The sequence below is a fragment of the Aulostomus chinensis genome, chromosome 14, assembly GCF_037954235.1.
Source record: "Aulostomus chinensis isolate RoL2024-O1b breed Wild chromosome 14, RoL_Achi_v1.0, whole genome shotgun sequence".
Taxonomy (NCBI): domain Eukaryota; kingdom Metazoa; phylum Chordata; class Actinopteri; order Syngnathiformes; family Aulostomidae; genus Aulostomus; species Aulostomus chinensis.
Genome location: NC_141333.1, coordinates 21,549,634 through 21,572,222, shown reverse-complemented (window position 1 = coordinate 21,572,222; position 22,589 = coordinate 21,549,634). Strand labels below are relative to the sequence as shown.

The window sequence follows — 22,589 nt, the reverse complement described above, 5'->3', positions numbered from 1 at the left end:
CCGCCTGGAGAAAAAAAACCCCGCTGCAGCAAGAGCAGGTTTTCTTTGTGCAGCTCTGAGCACGTTGAGTTGCAGTTTCTCTGTCAGAGGAGCTGGGGTCATCCCTGCTGGTCCTTTTCAAGCCAACAACTGGAGGGACTTTGATGACGAACAACATGGAGGAGAAGCTGAGCTCTTTGTTGCCATGCCCGTTTATCCTGAGCTGCATATCTGGTCAAATCTATCACAACAGGGGGGCAGTCTGTGGGAGCAGATCAACACTCAATGATTGTGGTGAGGTTTGCGCATCACTGTAACGCAAACAGACCCTCCTCTGTCACACCAGCCAGGGACGTAGCAGTGACCACTTATCGTGGTACTCGTGGTAAAATCCCCCAACAGATGGTGTTAACATTCACGTTTTACTTGTCACATGACCGTGTGTGATTCCCGTCACCCAACAGTTAGCAACAGTCTCCCACAGACGCAGCCGGCCGCGCTGAGCATGCAGGTTTGTGTTGTATTAGCCCCGCCCCCTTCTGCAAGCTGCAGCATAGAGGAGGGCAGAACTAGAGAGGAAGGAAGGAACCCGGGGCAGAACTAGAGGGGAAGGAAGGAACCCAGGCGGTACTAGAGAAGAACCCGGGACACTACTTAGAACCCAGGGCGTACTTCAGCCCTCTGCCACGACTAAGTCAGGACCGCAAGCTCATTTTGGCTTCATAAAATGTGGAGGGAAATCAACCGAGGAGGCCAGCCTGCCTGCAGACGATAAAAAAGCGATTCATCTGTGAAGGAGGACAACAGGACGAATCTGAGGAGCATCTTTGGACCTCCAGTCACAACAAGAGAGCCCCTGAACCGAGGCTCAACTGTCAGCTCAGTGCAGGATGTGGACTTAGGGATGGAGTCACGTCACGGCTCGTCCTTCTACCTGGCTCACAACATGGCAGTAATGTCAGCTGACGCTAATGTTTCCCATGAGCGCGCACACACACACACACACACACACTAAAATTAACAGGATACCTCAGTTGATGATAATAAATAGTGGAGTTCAGATAAGCTTTGTTAGCAGAAGAACATGACACAGGACACCAGTGTGCTGACAGGCCTCTGGCACTCCGGTGAGGTTTTCATGGTGTTTTTACACAACTGTTACAATGTTAATGCTGTGAATGATGTCAGCCAGGAACATGCCACTGAAGACTAATGTAAGGAGACATGTTCCGCTGCAACGGCCTGCACCGTCACTCGTCAGCCAGCTGAAGCACCTTTCTCAGCTGTAACCAAATGACGCGACAAGCGTTTCAGTGAGGACACTATAAGAGCTGCAACCGCTGCCGCTAACCAGCAGGGGAGACATTCTGGAGTGGGTGTGTCTTGTACATTTCTGTAGGCTCTTTGTCCTCACATGATTGGCTTGCTAACAGGAACAAGTTCATCTGAGCATTTAACAGACTGGCGCTGTGAGAGGCACAGACAGGAGAGGGGCTGTGTCCGCATAATAGGAGGTCAGAGGTCACTCTCACACACACACACACACACACACACACACACACACACACACACACACACACACACACACCAGTGTTTCCTAGACTGTGGCGACCCGCCACAGCTTCATGATGAACCAAAAAGATTTTTACACTATGTTATTTTACAACATTGCTTCAGGAAAGCATCTCTCACTCCCAGTCAGCCCCTCCCTCCTCCACCGTACGGGTGCGCACGCACACGCACACACACACACACACACACACACACACACGAGCGCAGTACCATTCCTTGCTGCATCTGACACACCGAGGCGTTTTGAGGACACAACAGCGTTTGAGGGAAGTGATGTTAGCTCATGTTACAGTATCCACTCCTGTCCAAACACAACTTATTATAAATGTACCACAGCAAACGATAACGTCACTGCAGGGGTTATCGCTAATAGTTGACGTTAGCGAGGTAGATGTTACCTGTTCGTCTCCTCATATCAGGCTCTCGTGAACACAGTTCCTTATACGATCATTAGAAACTGCGACAAAGTCTTAAAGCGGCAAAATAATGTTCCTCGAACAAACGCCACGAGAGCTAGCATACACATGTGTAACAGTGGGAAAGCCAAATGTCTGTGGCCGTGTAGCTGCAGACGCGGGGCTCACCCAGCATCACGCTCACACACACAATGATGCAAATGGAGCGAAGACACACAAACACAACATGAAGTCAAAGTACGCAAATACGCTTTAATCTGTCCTGTAGTCGATTTTGGAAAACACACACACACACGGTCCATTGAGCCCTCTGCTGGGACTTCAAACTGGACACTTATCAACGCTGTGTCCTGGCTAAGAGACCAAAAGGGGCCAACATGCAAATGAACTCACAACACTAGAAAACCCGACTTCGATCCCCAGCTCGGATGAGAACGCTTCTCTGGAACAAGAACAGTAGTTTGCTGTTCCCACTTATTCCTTTCCACTTTCTCTCACAGGAATCAAACAGATTTATGACGGAGGGGAATGTCCGAGGACAAGAGAATGGCAGTTTCCCTCCTGTACGCCAGTTCGGCTGAGTCCAGTCACAAGAACAGCCAGCTGGTCACACATCACACACACACACACACACACACACACACACACACATCTCTGACGGGCCAGAGTCCGTAAGGAAACACCATCTCTCTCTCACACACACACACACACACACACACACACACACACACACACACACACACGCTTTGAATACTAAAAAGATAAACTAGTCAGACAGACAGAAATGCTTATAAAACGGAAAGTGTGTCCTTACTTACTGACACACACACACACACACACACACCGGCAAAGAGTTGGTTTAAAGCTCCTTCCGTGGCAAACAGACTCCTGAGCTATTTGTTTGTCGGTTATACTTCTCAGAATGAATCACAGTAGCAATGATATGAACCTGATGGTGGAGGAAGAAAAAAACCAAAAAAAGGCCATGAAGAACATCATCATCTTGGTCGTCAAGTCAAAACAAGAACAAACAGTACAGCAATAAAACAACACACCAGCCCGATGGTTTTCCTTACACAACTCACTCATGAGGGATCCCTGTGTGATGTCACGCAGCGGCAATAAGAGCCAGTACAAATATTTAAATACAGGACAAAGATATCTTTTATATTTGTAACTGATTTATGCGCTCGTTCTCGCTGAGGAGAAGCTTGTTTTACAAAAGAATAACACACTCCTTTACTCAGACGAACGGAGCGAGAGGAAACTTTCTGACTGAGTGAAAGAGGAACAACAGACGATGAAACGTGACTGACAGACGCGCTGAATTATCCATGAGATAACGATGTGAGGGACAAAACCACGCTGCCTCTCTCCCCTTTTAAACCCGACAGTCAAGCAGAGGCACAGAGCCGGGGTTCATCACTTCTGAGGCCTGTTCACCAGAGGACTGCCTCAACCATAACCAGCACTCGGTGACTGCAACCAGAGCTCAAGTCTTATCTTGCTTTTTGTCCCCCAAACTGTGACTGTAAAAGAGATGTGTGTCCCCACAAGAGTAGGAAAACCTAGTACTCATTCTTAGATAACAAGCAGTTTGACCTTTGAAGGACAAACTTTCAGCTTTTTATCTTTACAAGGGTGAGGGTTCATCTCAGGACAGGCATCTGGGTTTTAACAAGGGTCGTGTGTGTGTGTGTGTGTGTTACCTAGGTATGGTATACAGGAGACCATGCTCTGGCTGCTTATGTAGTCTCTCAGACGTTTATAGTTGTCTTCTTTGGACATGAGAAAGTCGAGGCGGTCAAAGGTTGCCTTGTCCTTCCGACTCAGTAACTGTGTTAGTAGAAATGTGAGGAAAAGAAGAAAAATCAGCAAAGACGGCGACAATTTGGCCTCGACACCCAGTGAGCAGGTCTGTGCAGCGGGACAGGAGTGTGAGAGTCAGGTGAGAGCCTGGTGAAGAGAAGCACTGCGGCTCGGAGGCCAGATCCAAGATATTTTCCACGATTACATCAGAGTGTATAATTATGTTATTATATAAGCACTACATCTTCAACAGATTGCTTTTCCACCACACAAACATAAAAAGGACACTAATATTTAATTTCCTGTGTAGAAAAGTCTTCAACTGAATGACGTGTTCAAAACATTCCCGCCACCCAAAATCTGCTGAGGTCTGTCTGCTGGAGCCGAGCACGTCTCCAAAAGATGTCGTGGCAGAGCGAAGAGACTCACTACATCTGTGAAACAACAGCCAAGATGTGGATGGAACGAAGCCTGCAGACGGAGCGTTCACCTCTCGTTTGGACGGGGTGGAGTTAAGGTCGTGTTAGCACTGACAACAGTTCGCTAACAGTGTTTATTTTGCTGCCTTGTGCCATTCGTCTTGTCACTTGTGTGTTAGCTTTTTATTAGCCTTTGTTTATGTGTCCAGGGTGTCAGGACAGATCTTTTTTAGACATTCCCAGTAATTGACAGCTCCACACTCATAAATCTGGCTTTCCTTCAAAGTAGAAGAAACAGACTCACCGCCCATGTTTTCGTCAGCCTGAAGATGGGAGCGCTCTGCAAGCCTGACACCACAGCCATGACCGCATGGAGGTTGTTCATTTCACACAGTTTCTACGACAAGTCACAGCACACACGTTGAGATCAAGCATTCCTGAAGGTGAAGCAGACCTGTCGTGTTGTGCAGGGCTGTGCGTACCTTGGCAGTGCGGATGTACAGACTCAGCACCTCGGCCCGGATCTTTAACGTCTGCGCGTGAAGGATCTCTCGAACCACCCAGAAACTCGTCTAGAGGAAAAACACACAAAGATTAAGGAGGAGGACAGGGGGGACAAACTTTATCTGGTGTGCGTGACATTCCTCAAAGTGTGATGAGGATTTCAGACATGCTGAAAAGAAGACGGGCCTCTTTACATCTGCCGCATCCAGAGCTGTCTTGACCTGGTACCTGGTGGAGCAGGAGAACCCAGGGAAGGCTACGACCCGGATCTGGATATTAGCTCCAGAGGACAGAGGAGACAAGCCCGCCGGTTCCAACGAATAACACAGTAGAACTCAGGCTAATATGTGACCCGAGAAAACGTGTGTGTTCTTGGCCAGACTGAGAGAGATGTCAGCAATCTTGCTCTGAGGGGAGCTTGCTGGTATGCCAAACTTCTGATTACACACACACACACACACACACACAGTCAGGTCATTGAATCAATCAGAATCTAGGCTCTCGGGGGAGAGGGAATGGAAAGAGGACGAGGAGAAAAGTGAGCAAAAAGAGGAGGTAATGGGAGGGGAAGTTGGCCTGAGGGCTCGGAGGGTTTTCTAAGGCCACAGCTGTCTGCACATTGTGTTCTTGATAACTGGGTCTCAGGCAGACTGACCATCTCCAGTTTTTCCTTGACCACAGACAGTTTTTACGTCATTGGGCTTCTGAATTATTTTCTGGCTTTGCTCAGTCTCCTCTCCTTCTAGTCATTAGAATGTCTCAGTCGTTCTTTGCTGACAGTTACGATGCGGTCATCATTCCTCCACGCGTTGGTGTGAGTGAGTCTGTGCTTTCCTAAATTCACGATGTCAACAGTCTAACCTGCTCTGCCCACTTTTTCCTGGAAACAAGAATTGCTTTGTTTCAAGGAGGGGCAGGAGAGGAGCTATAAATTCATCCTGCTACTCTCTCTTTCTCTCTCTGCGTCAACGTTTATAAATTCATGACACACACAAGCTTGGAGCTGTGCAGGTCCTGCAGCTCCAGCATACGGAGCCTTAAAGAGACCAATGAGGTGACCGTCTGAGGCTCGAGGTGGTGGTGGGGGGGCTGAGAGGTTTCAGCTGGAGACCAGATCAGGTGAAGATCATCTCCACTGCACGAGCCTCGTCATTTTCCTGCTCATCAGTGCGTTCAGCCAAGCATCTCTTCTGTGTACAAGGCTGAAGGAACACGACAACGTTCCGGTCAATATGCTGGTAGTCCATCACGTCTGGAGCTGGACCGGCAGCCGGACCCACCCCTCCTCTCTGGTGCTTTACGGAGCTGCAGACGACCCCGGGCCAGCAGTCGATGAGTGGTCCTAACTGTCAGTTTCAGTACATCTTCAGTTCCTCGCCCTGCCGTGTCTTCAACATCACGTCAACATTTCTTCTTGAGGGTAGAACAACCAAGTCGCATCACATCAAAGTGGAGTGAGAGTGCAAATCTCCTGCCCATGGTCTGAGGAACAGCCACACATTTATGATTTGATCCTTACATGTTAATGAAATGCCATAAAAAAATAACACAATTGGTCTTCTGGCTTTTTCTCTCGTCGCTGCATCAATGTGACGTCTTCTTTCACTGTGAATGTTGTCGGTTCGCATCTCACACATTCTTGGTGACTGCCACACTGTTTGCGTTCCTGGGTTCCTGACCCAAACCCAGTATGCTAGATTACTGTGCATTCATCATCGCAGGCTCTAAACTGTTTGCTGCTTGCTTAATCGACGCGCCAGTTCCACTCGCTGCCTGAGCGGCGTGCCAGAAGAGCAGGAATATGGCAGCAGCTCGTGCGAGGCAGTTTTCTGGGACTCTCTGCAGTCCCAGTTCAAGAGCCATTATCCCGAAAGCTCATTTTCTTTGGCTGCCAGCAGCTGAATGTGGAGCTGCTAACATCTTGAATCACACTATACACAGAGAAGTTTCCACAGCAACACATTCTTGATGGATCGCCTCATATTTGTACTGCGGGGCAATAAAGTGGCAGAAACAAGGGAGGGGATGAGAGAGTGTGGCTGCCCCCTTTACATCATGACCCACAACTTCCTGTTGATGAATCCAAAGAACTGAGGGGCACGCCATACACACTCCTGCACACATGTTAAGATGCTTCTACACATGTTACACAAACATGTGAAGGCACATAATGAATTCCAGAAGAAAAGAACTGCTGAAGACAGAAAGCTGCCAAATAAGTGAATGGACTTTTTATGAAGGTATGATTTATGGGTGATGACTGGCAGGGAGGAGACGTGGAGATCGTGAGGAACAACCGGGACAAGCAAGGCTCTAAATCAGCTGTGTCTGAGAGCAGGGGTGGTGATGTGGTACCTGAGGATGGAAAGAGGAGCGGTCGCCTCTCCGCTCATACATGGTTAATAAATCCCTACATGGGGGGATCCTGAGAACTGAATGAGACCAGACACACATGGATCTCACCTGGTTGAACCTGCGAGTGAAGGCCACAACATTGGGAGCAGAACTGTGCTTCTCCTTCTTGTTCCAGCCGCAGCTTGACAGCTCCTGAAAACACACAATCAGGAAGCTTGACAAGGAGCCAGGACACTTCTGGAAACACAAGAACTGCTCGTCCATGCGAGGGTCAGTCGGTGGAGCTGAGCAGGAGGCAGAGGGACGCGTGGAGACGAGAAACAAGCAGACGAGATGAATGAATGGCTGTGGAAACAAAAAATGATGCTGGCTGCTCATCCCCGACTCCAGTTACCCTCCAAACACTTAAACATGTACACCGCCAAAATTAGCGGTCAGCATCAAGGCCCGCCCACCCTGAGGGGGAGGGCGAGGGGAACGCATCGAAACGTATCACTGATCTGTTTCTGCCGGATTACTTCAACGTCGGATGAAGCGTCTCACTTCCTATCAGCTAACGTGCCAGTGGTCTGGTGGATATCTGGATGTCGAGTATGACCATGAACATGTGACCAACACAGTGGTCAGGGATGAGACGCGGCATCAAAGCGTTGATGTGAAACCTGCTTTGAGCAGCTGCTCAAATGTTGGAGGGAAAACAAAGGTGCGCAAGATTGTAAGAGATGTGTCCGAAAAATATTACCGATAAAAAATGTCCTTAAAACTGACCAGAGTTGCAATGATCAACAGCGCACTGTCTCTCTCTCTCTCCGTCTCTGCCTGTCTTTCCCTCCCTCTCCCTGTCTCTCTCTCTGGGGTTTTCCATTCACGATGACTCAAACTGAGAGAAGCCAGAACCTGTACCAGTGGTTCTCCCCTTGATAAATGGCTGTATTTTCTTAATGCAGTGGTCCTGATTAATCTACCAGCCTCTCAATTAGCAGCAGCTGTGAAAGCAGCAGTGCTGATAATATTTTCTCTATTTTTTTTGAAGGACGGATGGTGATTCTGGAAGTAGAAGACAGAAAATCCCACCAACACACAAAGACTCATTTCTTTCAAGTATCAGGATGGACCATGTTCAGCGTCGACAACCCCCCCGTGATGAGTTAAAGACAGGGACCACACAGACTCTGCATGGGGAGCCTGGGCCCTCGCAGGCCAGGGACACTGACGTCACACTTGGAAAAATGTTGTGCACCCCCCCCACACACACACCTAATCCCTGCCAGGCCTGTCGACTTGACTACAATATGTGCAGCTGAATCAGACTGCAGCCCCCAACACAATACCCCCTATGAGACCGACTGTCTACCACCAGCTAGCAACCATCTGACCTCGACCGCATCACATATCAAATTCAGATGTTAAAAGCAGACATGGGTGCTTGGGTGATGCCTCCAAGTCTGTGCTGCCTGAGTTTGAATGACGCACTGAGGGCAGAGCGAGGGCAGCGGCGGCGGAGGCGGCGATGTAGAGTGGAAGATCTCTCAGCATCGTAACACCAGGTTCACCAGCCTGTGTGGAGCCTGGCTGGAGGGGCTGCTGCCACAGGCCAGACGGGACGCGCCGTCTCACCGGGAGGACCAGCTGTATATTTAACATGCTGCCTTTTTAAACAAGCGCTTCCCTCCATCACGCCACTCATTCTCTTCTCCAGCCTCTACTCCACTAGTGACTCTTCCCAAACAAAGATGTTCCAGAGTCAGTGGGAACTGTGTGTCTGACAGCTCTGACCACCACCTGGCCACCCAGGTAGACGAGGCACCCTACGGTCATACAAACGGTCCCTTCCTCATCAAAACCTGGCACTGATCTTTCCAGCCCTGGACGTCCTCGGCTTTGACTTGAGACCCGAGACCATTTAAGCACTCTTCAGTTGATGGGTGATAACCAAGGCCAACAGCCGTGTGTATTTACGCAACGGGGATTTTATTTTCATTTCCAGTCATTTTTTTCGCGTGCCGTTATAGTCTCATTTCACAGTGAGACATTACAAACTACAGGAAACATTTTTTTTCAATCTGACAACAGCTGAGCCTTCAGAGGAAGGCTCTGACAAGGCAGCTCTGGTTGGGAGGGTTTTAAAGGCTGCAGTAAAAAGGCTCTCGCTGCCAAACCACAGACAGTCAGTCAACCCCACGTGGTGGCCTAGTGGAGCTGCACAGAAACCTACATCAAGTCTGGCAGGAGGACATTGAAACTGGCATCAGTAACTCATAACTATAGATTCGCTTAAAATGTACCAAAAGACTGCACGGGGAGGTCCCAGATTCTCAGCACACCACAACGTCACCTCACCGTCATCCTCCATTCACCCTCAGTTCACGCTGCTGAGCCTCCTCTGGCCTGGGCACCGGCTGGATGAGGTAACCAGCTGCAGGTAAAGCCACAAACTGCGATGACGACAGCACAGCAGTTCCTTTTGTTTTTGTCTACACTGTAAATGGAAACCTGTAGCGTTGGAGTCCCAAGGAATAATAGGAACCAGCCACAGGCTAAGACAGGAAGTGCAGATGAGGATGAGGAAAAGCTATGAAGGGGAGGTCGCACAGGAAAGACGGCAACAAGAGGGGAGATTGTAGAAGTAGATTTACAGAGGATGACAGGAAGGAATGTGACGGGAGATCTGCACGGTTGTGTCTGTCAGGGGCAGCGAAACCTGAACTGACGGACAATTTTACAACGCCGCTGCTCAGCACATTTACCTGTCCTCCTCTGATAATAAACCGCCGAGACAAATATACTGTAGAATCATATTCCTGACACATTGTTGTCTCGGTCAGAGAGACTGTGGGCTCTGGCAGGGGGCTGCAGTGTGGGGAGGCCAGCAGCCGCCTCCGTTACCTTTCTACACACCATGGAGGGAATGACTTTCCCAGGAGCTCTTTACTGACGCCACGCTAGCCATGTTTCTCACAGTGCACGGGCCTGCAGTCTTATCAAAGTAGTACTACTTTATGTAGAAAAGTCATTGAAAAAGCATGGCTTCATAGGTAAATCTTATAAAGGGATCAATGTAGCCTGAACAAGGGGCAACAGCAAGTCTTAGGGTTCCCAGAGTTTTGGTGTGGATATGAATTTTTGACTTCAGCTCATCACAAATGTCTTTCTAGGGTCACCTGCTCCAGCTCACCCACGAGGAGAGCCATGACGGTGCTGCACACTCAGGTTCAGCTCCAACAGGTAGGGAGGGATGACGTCCAGTCAAGAACAGTTCGAGGTTACACAGGTCTACAGAAGAGTACAGGGAGCTGGCCAATCACAGGGAAGAGGACCGTGAGCGAGGGAAGTCTCAGGAGAGACAGGAGTGAGGACGGCCGGTTTCAGATACATGACATTTAGACTCAGTACTTCAAACATACTTTAGTTGAGTCCCAACCTCAGAATAAAGAGCAGGAAATGAGCCAAACAGGTGCCTTCGATGTGTCTGATGCATATTTCCTCTCACCATCTGGATCAGCCTGTGTGTGTGAGTCTGGGTTTTTGTTCCTGAACCGCCACCGCTCGCCGTTTGTGTCTGTGCTGAAACTCAAGAATCGTTTTGTCTCTAAGCCGGATCCCTGTTGCCGTTGCTGACTTCTTGTGACATCCACTCTGCACTTCTAAGATCCAAACAAACCTGAAATCTTTCTTCAATGCCTCCGTGGATTTGTTTTCTATATTATTCAGGTGCATGTCATGATTTCATGGCGTGATGAGATCGTGTCACGTCACTGCTGAGCGGCTGGGGGTTAAATCCCAGCCCAAGTCTGCTGCATACGGCGGACACCCCGGCAATCACTGCCAACTGACTGTGTGGTTTCAAATCAAATTTCACACTCAAACCAAATCTTCATCAAGGGAAAACTTTCAATCAAAGATGCCACTGTGGTTTTTGTGTCACTGCTGCCAAAACACAATATTTTCCATTTTCATCATAATAAATATGTTTTCTGTTATGATGCCTGACTGGAGGCCCTCCCTCCTGCGTCTGCTGTGTGGAGACGGTTTTTCTCTCTCTCTCAAACAGAAAAACCTACAAGTCCCAACAGAAAACTGCAAAAATACATCTCACGTCTCAGCTTCAGTTACTGGTGACCGTGTGACTGGAGACTATTTGACTGAAGGATTTTTTTCTTTTATCTCACCATCAATTCTGGAAATCATTAAGCCAGCAGGAGAGACGGGCCCGAGCACGTGAAACATTACTCCCTCCAACCTTAAGTCATGGTCTTGATGCCTCATGAGACCTTCAGTCTTCTCAGAGGATTTCCACCGTGGGTGCACAGACATGGGAGGGACTTACATACTTTTCAGCCGTACATAAAATGCAATCCGATATCGCTCTTCTCCAAGAAGTGAAGGAAAAGTTGCCGGCCAATGCTACTAAATAACTTGGCATGTCTGCCAGAAACAAAGAGGAACTCTTCAGTGCTTTGTACTTCTTTCAAGTTGAGGCTTCATTTCAGGAACTTGTGTACCGATGCAGCTGGAAGTTCAGAAAGACGCCCTCCGCAGTTCCGACAGAATTCATCCTCATCCCTTCACTCTCCATTTCTCCTGTCAGCCGGCTAAGCCGCACTTTAGTTAGTGGTTCTTAAAACTACATCAGTCTCGATAATCAGAGTTACAATGCGACAACACATTCGCAATCACTGCCTCGTAAATTCAGATTAGAGACAACATGCAAGTCCCTCGCATCCGTTTTCCTCCCCCTCTCCCTCCGTGGCCCATCTCCTCATTTAATGGCCCTGCAAACAGCCAAGCAACACATCAGGGAATCTTCAGGGACTTCTAGAGTCAATGCCCATCTGGTCCGCGCTATAGATTAGTCTACCATAATAAATACTTCCTGCTGTGCTGATCAATTATACAAAATACTGTAAACAGACCACAAGGTTTCAAGTTTTGAGCAGCAAATCTGTGCACGCCAGCAGAAACTCCTCCTCCAAATGCTGCGCCTGTGCGCTCATGCAGGATCCATTTATGCGTTTTTTTAACAGCAAAAAGAAGTGCATCTTTTCTTTCAGATCTTCACAAATCAATGTCCATGGCTCAAAATGTTTCCTACTACTACTGATTTGTTGTGAGCATGTAGGAAGAGCCAGCCACGTAGGCTGAAGTTGATGGCGCCACAGAGCCACCAACCACAGACAACAGCTAAACTGTCAGAAACGTTCATTTACAAACTCTCCAGTACATAAATACATGTATTTATACATGCATAATCCTCTTTCTCCAGCCGTAGGCTCAGTAATCCACAAACCCTTTGAACAAAGACTTTGTTAACTGTTATTCTTGGACAGTTCAGCCACTGTTTGTAGTTGCCATGAGGCCCTGTTAGCCTCAAGCTAAACCTACGTGGCTGGCTCTTTCTGCGTTCAGAAGCCACAAAGAAGTGATGTGGGAGGGGGAAAGCGTATTTGGGAGCTGGAGACACCTTGTACAAAAGTACTTGTGAGACAACTTTCCTTCTCTGGATGAGATTTTGCCTCAGTGTCCATCAGGTCTGAGTGGCACAGCATTGACAGTCAGTGAACGCACACAGCTCTGCAACGGCACACGAGTTTCTACATTTTAAATAGCAAAATACTGGACAATCAAAAAGTGGCAATCAACGCCAGTGTTGTGCCGAGCTGCTCCAAATACATGAATGTACTGGAAACACTGACTCAAATCTATTTGGGTTATTTTGGTTTTAACTCAATGAAAGTGGAAAGCAGGACGACCAACATGAAGCCTCTGCGGTTGTGTAACGGAGGAATAAGAGAGGTTAGTGAGCGAGAGGTTAGTGAGCGAGAGGTTAGTGAGCGAGAGCGATGCGTCGGGCTCAGAGGAGTCGATCAGAGTTAACGGCATCTCTCAACAATGCTGGACAAAAAGAAAGTCTCCACCCACAGTTCTCACGCAATCTTTCACTGCTGTTGTGACAGACAACTGTCTTTTCTCCAGGAGGCTTGGCTGCACCCAGCAGGCTGCTCTCCGTACATCTGCTCCATGTCAGCAGGAGAGCTTCGGACTTGAGGAGACCCTCTGTTCTCATGTAATCCTATCAGGGGCCATTTTTGCAGTCCCACACAGTTGATGTGTCACATACACATGATGATCACAATCAGGCCTGGCTGATCAGTCTCTCCATTCACAAGCACACTCACAAATATCGCAGGACAGTTGTGATGCATTTATGAGGGGAAGAAAAAGGAAACTCTTCGGCCAAGTCGTGGCTGGTTTATGATCCCAACATCTACTTTGAATTGTCTGTGCAGTTCTAATGGAAATGTCTCTGAAGAAGAGCAGAGCAGTGACACAAGAGGAGAGCAGCGCAAACATGAAACGCTGCCGACTCCACGCAGACATCAACATCTCTACGAATCAGGAAGTTAAAGGTAAGTTCAGTTGAAGACCAGGACTCAGTTGCAAAAGGACGGTATAGCTTGGCAGTTACCAGAGGAATCATCCACACCCTGCAGTGCTGAGTCTCACCTCCTCCAAGAGTCTTCAGGATTCACCCTAACAAAAGTGTAAGTGTTGGAGATGATTATTTTACTGTGAAAATGTTCCACAACTACAGCGCTACAGTCGCGGAAGCCTTTGGAACAATGGTGACTGAGGACACCAACACTTGGAAGAACCATTTTGAAGAATTCAAACATCAAAATTGTGTCACGCATTAAACTCCCTCACGACTCGTCATCACATCTTGGAAAATCGCTTCTTCCTCATCTGACAGGAAAGGAAAGTGAGCATCTCATCATACTTTTCTATGAGAACACAACTTTAACCTCATCTGAGCTTCCACAACAGCGTGTGCGTTCACGCAGCTGTGCAACAGCATCTAATGGCTGCTTCGTAAAGAAAAGGGCCTTATGTCAGGAATAACACTGTTACATAACCAGTCATTTAATATTTTCCAATAGACAGTGAATGGAGTGAAACAGTGCACGCACACACACACGCACGCACACACACACACGCACCTGTGTTTCCCATCATGAGCCTGCAAGGAGACTAACAGCAGTGGAAACTACAGCTGAGTTCAGTCATTGTTGTGTAGCTTTCTGTGGTGAGAGTTCTGAGACAAAAGTGCAAGGGCAGCAGGAAAGCCCCCCCCCCACCCCAGGATGCTGCTGGGTCACTCTACATACTGTCAACCCACCCCCTCACTCACTCTCCAAAGCCTCCTCCTGCTCTCTGCCTCCCTCCCTCCGTCACACTTCCTACAAAGACCTCGATGCAGCAGTGATATCACGTCACTCCACCGTCTGACTTTCTCAGCTCTCACTTGGAACAGATGATCGGGGCAATAAATGGCAGGACAGATTTTCAAGAGGCTTATTAACCTCACTCAGTCGGTCGGTTGAGCCGGCCTTAACACAGGAGCAAGCCTGCATTTACAAATCCCTCAGTAGCCTCTGCATGAACCTGACCCGAGTTAAGACGGCTGGGCTGGAGTCCAGACGACACCAGCGATTCTCCTCTCAGTGGAAACAGCAGCGGCGCTCAGACCAGCTCAGAGAAACGTGGCTCAGGGAGTGTACTTGAGAGCGTTCGAGCCACTTTACTAGCGTGTGTCATCAAAGTCGTTCAAACAAAAATGAAAGCAGAAGCAGCAGAGAGAGCAGCGAGCGGGCGGTCGCTGAGCCTGAGACTAGCACATGTGCAGCAGCAGCTGCCTGTGGTCTCCCTGCTGCTCTCACAAGGCCACAGCAGCCAACCTTACACACAGGATTATCACGACCAGTGTCAGGAAGAGCCTCACAACTGGAAGTAGATCAGACTGACTCTCACTGAGGCCACACTGACAGCAGGTCAGACAGTCCCTCCCGCACCCACAGAAAATGAACGGTCAACACTGGTCTTTGTAGAGACTCAACGGCTGCTCACCTCTGGCTGGATGGCTTTAAACACAGGAGCATCCATGAGTGTAATCTGACCCTGGAGAAGTAAAAAAACACCTGTTAGAACTGTCAGACAGATAAGAGCATTTCTCACCACGTCAGAATAAGTCACACAGATATTAGTCTTCAAATAGGAAACAGGCCTGGCTACATCAGGACATGTGAGGAGAGTGTTTCAGGCTGAGCAGAGAGTGCCCTCTTGTGGATGAAATGGAAACTCAAAGGGAAGAACAAATGACTATTTGGAAAATTGAAGGAAAATCCCCAGCTGCAGCCTCCTTGTTGAGCTGGAGGGTTCATCCAGAGCCAGCAGATGCGGACCACAGATCCACCATTGATGAACTCTAACCTGATCAAGCTCCTGTCTCAAGTCAGGATGTTACTGTTGTGCTTAGTATTTCATTCGTAAACACACATACACACATAGTCAACCAGATGAGGGCAGACACACACACGCCCTACTTACGGCATATTCTTCAGGAGTGACCTTCAGCACATCAAACACAACAGCATCGAAGCTCTTCTTCAGCTCAGAAGAGCCCTTATCACTGAGCGACTCAGAGCTGCTGCTCCTCTGCAATGACACACACACACACACACACACACACACACACACACCTGAACCAGGGGCGCCACCAGTAAAAACCCAGTAACGTGTTGGCGACCCAGGTTCTTGGGAAACTAACATTAATGGGTGTGTGCAAGCATTCAGCTGGAAAAAAGATCATTGTTAATGGTCCCAGGATTGGCATCAAGGGTTGTAACCAATACAGTCTGAACTGATTTGTGTCTTCTTATTAACTCAGTGAGACGTTTCAACGGGTTGCTCAGCCTCAGGAGGTGATGGACTCCCAACCTGGGAGGTGTTGACAGAATAAAGAGTACAGAAGGTAGACTGGTATGAATTTGTGTTACTAACATTTGATTGTGGAGGGAGGTTACGTTGTCCAGTTCACAATGGTTTTGTGCGTTTTCTTTTTTTATGTATGACGAATGAAGTAAAACAACTTGTTTGAGATCATCATCAGTGGTTCATTTCTGCAAACTCAGATGTAAATTAAGTTGTGGCGTATCGGATGTTGGCAAAAACTCTGACATCAAGCGTCCAAACAACCGAGCCTGAGCAGCAGCAGCGGTTCCGTCCCTCGTTGTTCCCCGTCACTCACATGGCCCGACATGTCTGACATGCTCATTACTTCTCCATGGGTTTAATGATAAGAATAAGACGCTGGTGATACTGCACCTCTGAGTCTGGTCCTGTTCAGACCTGGCAGTAACGTGTCTGGAGTGATCGGATTGGGGAAAGCTAGCTGTTGCGGTCGGGCAGGGACTCACGCACTGCGCCACTTACATCAACAGGTGAGTTTGAGTAAGTTGGGTCCAGACCTACACGGTTCCGGAACAAGTGACAACCTGACACACATGTCAGAGAAGAGAAGTGAACACAGCTGAACAGGGCTGCTGCCTTGGAGGCCTGGACCCCAACCCACCATTTTAAGGGCCTGAATGAATTCCTAATGTTACTGCGTTCTTGGAGAAGGGCCCGGGGCCTCCGAACACCGGACACGTTCTTCCTTCTCCTCGTCTGGGCCTTGGCGCTCACGCTCTGCTTAATAATGTGCGAGGAGTATTTCCTGTGCCCCAGTTACACGGCCATAATGTAAATATTCAGATCTGAGAAAAGCGATCCTGGTGTGTCATCTGATAATTGTATACACCAGCTGTGTGTGGTGTGCACAGTGTGCATGGGAAGTGGGTGTGGTCTCACCTCAGAGACTGTTGCAGCAGTGGTGGTGATGCTTGATTGGCCATTTGGGAAGTCCATCATTCCCACACCATCCAGCTCTAATACAGGAGACCATTCATCATCCTCAGCTGCAGCAAAGCCCGTCCGGCCCCCTGAGACACACACACACACACACACACACACACACACACACACGAATGAATATGTGCATTTCACCCAAACTTGACCACATTCTCCTGCACACAAGACCGACTGCTCTCTCAGCAGCACCACCTACTGGCTGTAGAGGAGACCTGGCCTGTCTATTAAACGCTTGGATATAACTTGACCTCAAGTTAACCTGAGAAAATGTGTTGATTGAACTTGAGACGATGGCTCAGATATCGTAGGAGTGAACCTGAGCTCATGAGAGAGGACAGGACAGAAGGAGCTTAGGAGGTCTCCTGTGGGAGGTGTTTGGAGGAAGCAGCTGTCAGCGAGAGCCACCACACTTCGCAGCTTACAGCAGACACTGGAGGACGACCTACTGCCACTCCACGACTCGCCACACCGCCTTCAACTGCTCAACTCCAGCAAGTCTCTCCCCTCCACCAACTGTGCAGCAGAGCAATAAACAAATCCACCAGGAAGGCTGGCTAGACCTCAGCGGGGCTGCAAGAGCAGCTCACGCTGAGTCTGTGAGAGTGAGTCACAGTTACTCACATCAGCCCCGAGTCGACTCTTTTCATGACTGACTTGAATTGCAAGTATTCCATGAAGTACTCCTACATGTCCTGCATGCTACTGTTCCTTAGAATAATCAAAGCAAAATCAAAAAAGTAGCATGTTGAAAGTCGCCTTCCTGGGCCAATCAACAAACACAAATAAAAGGTTGCTTTAAAACTAGTGAATGTTTGCTATTTTTCAAATTAATTACATGGAATTCTTAATCAGAATAGTTGATATTTATCATAAATATATTGTGGGCATCAAAAAAACAGTTAAATCGCTATGAAAACAAATAAGTCATGGTATTTAGAAATGTGCGTATGAGCACATTTCTCCATGGTTGGAGTCTTTCAGTGGACTTCATAGGGTTCGACTGAGATTAACCTGCTGCTTGGATACGACCAGAATCATGGTCACGGTGACTTTGGTGTCTTTGAGATGATCAAGACATTATTATTTATTACCTTTGAGAGCATTTACCCAACCTTTAATGGTGTATTTCTTACAGCTTTAAAAACAATCCAATAAGAAACCAACTCAAAAGAAGTCTTGAGACTCAAACAAACAAAAGACAATTCAACAAATACATTCTCTGTTGTCTTGGGGTGCAAACATGACGAAGGCACAAACCCGAGGCAAGCAGAAGGCTTTTCATAATTGCTGAAAAACTAGAACTGAAATCTGTTCAGTGTACACAGCGCCGAGCTCCAGCGGTTGACGGTGCGTTTGAGACTCAGGCTCCGCGTCGGCCCAACACTGAACTCACCCCACAGACTGATGCCAAACGCACTCAGGGACACTTGTAAAAAACAAGGAGCTGCCTAGATTACTGAGGGCCAGCGGAGGCATGTTTACCAGCACAGGCCTCTGCGTGAGTGTGTGCGCGCACGCGTGTCCATCTGTCGGTCTATCCGTCTTTTTGGCTGGCTAAAAGCTCAGGCTGAAATGGCCGGCGCTCTAAGAACCATTAGCTGCCTCCCTCCACATTTGCAGTCCATCAAGCCAAAAAACAAGCGGCGCTCCATCATGTCAGCTCGCCTGCCGTTGTTTGACAGCAGCGCAGGGTTGCACAGGAAGCAGTGGCCACTGTGTTTACAAGTCTGGTCTGTCTGCTGCTTATCAAGTCACACATCTCTAATTACCTTCCTGCTCTGACACGCGTGTCTTGTCTTGTTGCTCTGGGACGAGTGAGTGACATATCGCTTGGTTATTTTGTGCAGAGGTATGTACATACGTGTGCGTGCACACGTTAAAAACAAAGTGTCCAAAGCAACAAGCTGATATCACTCCTGACTAAATGCACTCACCCAAGGGTCTGGACCTACCCTTCTGTGCTCGAAGCCCAACGAGTCTACTAAGACAAGTCCGTCCTCCTTACCAGTTGTGTGTCAGATGTGCATCGTGCTGCAGGTCAGGTTAGCCTCGTCTTGTGGATTGCCGTCTTTGTCTATCAGGTTCTGTCTTTCTCCAAGGCCGCCGGCTGCTGCTGCTGCTGCCTGTGTGAAAGTGAGAGAGACCAGAGAGGAAAGCAGTGAGATTCCTCCTCTGAACATGAGGCAAACCCACGCAGCCATCAGTGACACACAAACAGCTGATCTGATTGTGCAGGAGCTCTGATCAGTGATTACCATGCATAAAAAGGTAATGAGAGACAGTTGAAGTATTATTGTTCTGTATATGAGCGCCACCAGTAGTTGCTGCTGTGACACTTACAGGTCCCTCAGTATTTTGGAATCATTCGCATGCATCGCTTACTTTAATCCAAACGACTGCTGTTACATTCATTGTCTACACAGAGCTTTCACAACTTCAACACCTCCAAGAACCTGGTCCTGACAGCCTCACAGGGCCCCGTCACACCTACCTCCTGTCGGCACCGACATTCACACATCGCACCTCAATAAAATCAAAATTTGCAGATGTGTACGAGCACCCTTCACCATGGTATGGACCACACAACTGGACTACGGTCCTGCTGGAAAAGTTATGGAGACGTTTTCCAAGTGGCGTTGGCCGTGGGGTGTGAAAGGAAAGGGACCAAATCCAGGAAGTGAACTAAAAACATGAATTTCGTTGTGTCACACAACAAAACTGCAAGACAGCAAGGAGGGAAAGCAGGAGGAGGAGGAGCTAAAGAGAGTTTTGCTGTAAGTGCATAAATGAGAGACGTGAGACAGGCTCACGCGCCACCACAGGTCTGTCTTACAAGGACAACAACGCACGGGAAAGGTGTGAATGTACCTGCCGGAGGTTTGGTGGAGGCAGGTCAGCTGGTCAAAAACAAGTACACACACTGTGGTTTGACGCTGTGTGGAGGACAAAATAAGACAATGTCATCAAAGACGTGCTGCGGCGCTATGATTCTGACTCTTAACCTTTGTTTACGATATTTGATGCACTTAAAGTGACGGTATGAAAACAAACCAAAAGAACAATCCACCAGACCACAGGTGAGAGCGCGACCTTGAGCGGCCCGCTCACTCTTGCCTCATCAGGCCCGGACTTTCGGAATTTTCTGTTTGTTCTGAATGGAAGAACTGGACCATGGTTCCCCAGGAGTTTGGTCCTCTTCAGGTGAGAGTGTGAGCTAGGCTCTAATATAGGAAGAGAGGGCTTGTGGGTCATCAGTACCACTCCAGGATCTTGGGTCCAGGTCTGGTTCATCCTTTTGCAGGTTAATCAATGTAAACATAATGATTAAAGCTACCAAAAGAACTCGCAGCCCTCTTGGGCCGTGTCGGTTTTTATGCAGGTACGTACCAGCCTGGCAGGACGCACATAACCTTCTGATTTACTGATGACGGAAAAAAATCTGAGTTGAACTTCGATCCACTTGTGTGAACGATGAGGGATTTGATGGTGTTTATGATCATTATAACTGTATATGACTCACAATGGCCAGTAGGTGTCTCTGTATTCTCAGAGATAAAAGCCTGTGTGTGTGTGTGTGTGTGTGTGTGTGTGTAATGCTGGCCTACGGCCATCAGGGAGCAGCTCAGATCTTCTCATCCTGTGCAGGTTGTGATCATGGTGGATCAGGGATCAAAGCTCACGGGCAGAGCAAACAACGGATTAAGATTTCCACTGACCAAAGTAAACTTCAAACCTTTGTTGACGCCTCAACATTCCTTCAAAGATCCCATCTGACCAGGAGGACACAGTGACAGCGCTTCATGGTGGCGAGGAGTGAGGGATAATCATCCCCCTTCAACCTGGCAGAACACACAGCAGATTCCTTCCTCGCCAGGGACCATGCCCACACCTGGGGTCTATGATTGGCCTGGTTTACATTAGCCTGCTTTACATTAGCCTGCTTTACATTAGCCTGCTTTACATTAGCCCGCTTTACATTAGCCTGCTTTACATTAGCCTGGTTTACATTAACCTGCTTTACATTAGCCTGCTTTACATTAGCCTGCTTTACATGTGTGTATTCTAATGTGCATTTTGAAATCGTTCACTCAAAATTTGAGAAAACTTCATATAAATTTTGTAATGAGGTGTTTTTTTTCTCCCTTTCTTGTCCTTTTTAAAACTGCGATGTGACGTTGGATGTTTGCGGTCATGGGCTTTATGATACATGAGTCCTATCACGTTATAGAATAAGAAAATTCCACTGGCAAGATGGGGAGAGATTTGACCCTGACTTGATAATGTCTCAGTGGGCAGGACTAGAGGGTCTGTGAGTAACAAACCGATACCTGATCAGGACTCTGACAGGTGATATACAGGAGATAAGGCGCTTGATGAGACAGAGCTCCTGGCTCTGAGCAGAGAGAGGGAGCTGCGCTTGCTCCCGTGGATCACCTCACTGTATTGCATAACGACTGGGGGTGGAAACATGCATTTTCTTTTTGCAGATTTCTAAAAATACGTTACAATTTTGCACAGCAGTTGAACTCAAACCAGACTAATGTGAAGCTGAGACGTGTAAACATCCTCCAGCTCAAGTCTGTTTCTGCTCGTCTGACCTTAGTTTGCCCTCCGTCTGAGCTGCTCATCAGCCATGATCCCAACCATCAGGCACCAGATTACATCCAACTATTCAGCTCCCGGAGACATCCACACCTCGAGTTACGGAAGTTCATAAACATGGAGACACAACGCTCCTCCCCTCCGGGTCACTGCCCTCTCTAGGCAACCCGAACAGACCTTAAGTTTCCTTCTGACCTTGAGCTGCAAGTGTTAGGTCACATCATTCTACCTCAGGCCCCCCCATTGAAGCTCTGGGAATGTTGAGAGCCGAGAGAACATCAGGTAAACGTGCGTGACTAAAATGGCCAGGAATGACACAGGAAAGAGACTTGTGGGTAATCTGACAGGAATTAGGAGGAGGAAGCAGAGAACAACAAAGGAAGAGTGACAGAAAGTGCAGCGAGTCAAGTTGAAGCTCGTAGGAGGGGGAATGATGTTGCTAAGCTAAGTGTGACTCACTACACTGCATAGCAGGTGCTGTTGAATCAGGCCTCACTGATTTGGCTGCGTCTCCCTCTCTCTCCCTCCCTCACTCGCTCCCAGACTGCTGTTTGACATTCACATGCTGCAGCTCCAACATGCTGCCTATCAGGCCTTGTTACTGAGGGCCACAATGCACATTAGCAATTGTTTGTGTGTCATCCTGCTCGCACACAAACTCACGCACACTCACAGGCGTGTTTGTGCATCAACGTCCTGCGCCAACTCTTTACACACCCGTCCCTGGAGGCTCTGAAAACAGGTCTGCACCTCCTCCGTCCTCATTATGCTACTCCTATCCATCTCCTCCTCTCCACCACAAACTAAAATATCTGTCTGGATTGATAAACACTAAGAATATTTTCTGGAGCAGAGAGTGGACGCTGCACGGGGCTGCACGATTCATTGATGGTCTCAATCTCAATTTTAGGTGACGATGACCACAACGTTTGTATGCAGGGAGAAGAAACTGTAAATCACATAAACTGCAGGCATGAGAGAGAGACAGAGAGAGACAGAGACAGAGACAGAGAGAGAGACCCGTCGGAGGCGCAGAGACAGATATATTCATCCATCCTGTCAAAGCCTGACGTCGCCTGGGAGGAGCTGATTTAAAGATGAGAACTATGCAATAAAATTCAATGCAGCAATATATTGTGTTTTTTTCATGATACTGCATCAATCTTCCAGCCCCTACCATCAACCG

The 22,589-nt window shown here is 48.2% G+C and overlaps 1 protein-coding gene across 6 annotated transcripts in view; it reads right to left on the bottom strand.

The window, feature by feature from the left end:
- ralgps2 (Ral GEF with PH domain and SH3 binding motif 2) overlaps positions 1–22,589 on the bottom strand; it is a 65,746-nt gene that overhangs the window by 24,667 nt on the left and 18,490 nt on the right. For 5 of the 6 annotated variants that reach the window (XM_086224423.1, XM_086224417.1, XM_086224422.1 and 2 more), the window contains exons 2-9: positions 18,807–18,924; positions 16,742–16,872; positions 15,440–15,547; positions 14,960–15,010; positions 7,163–7,246; positions 4,678–4,767; positions 4,500–4,592; positions 3,677–3,803 (exon numbers count right to left, since the gene is read on the bottom strand). In XM_086224423.1, coding sequence (XP_086080549.1) covers positions 3,677–3,803; positions 4,500–4,592; positions 4,678–4,767; positions 7,163–7,246; positions 14,960–15,010; positions 15,440–15,547; positions 16,742–16,801 — 613 coding nt within the window. In that variant the 5' untranslated portion in view covers positions 16,802–16,872; positions 18,807–18,924. The remainder of the gene's footprint in view (positions 1–3,676; positions 3,804–4,499; positions 4,593–4,677; positions 4,768–7,162; positions 7,247–14,959; positions 15,011–15,439; positions 15,548–16,741; positions 16,873–18,806; positions 18,925–22,589) is intronic. The other variant, XM_086224420.1, reaches the window with a different exon arrangement.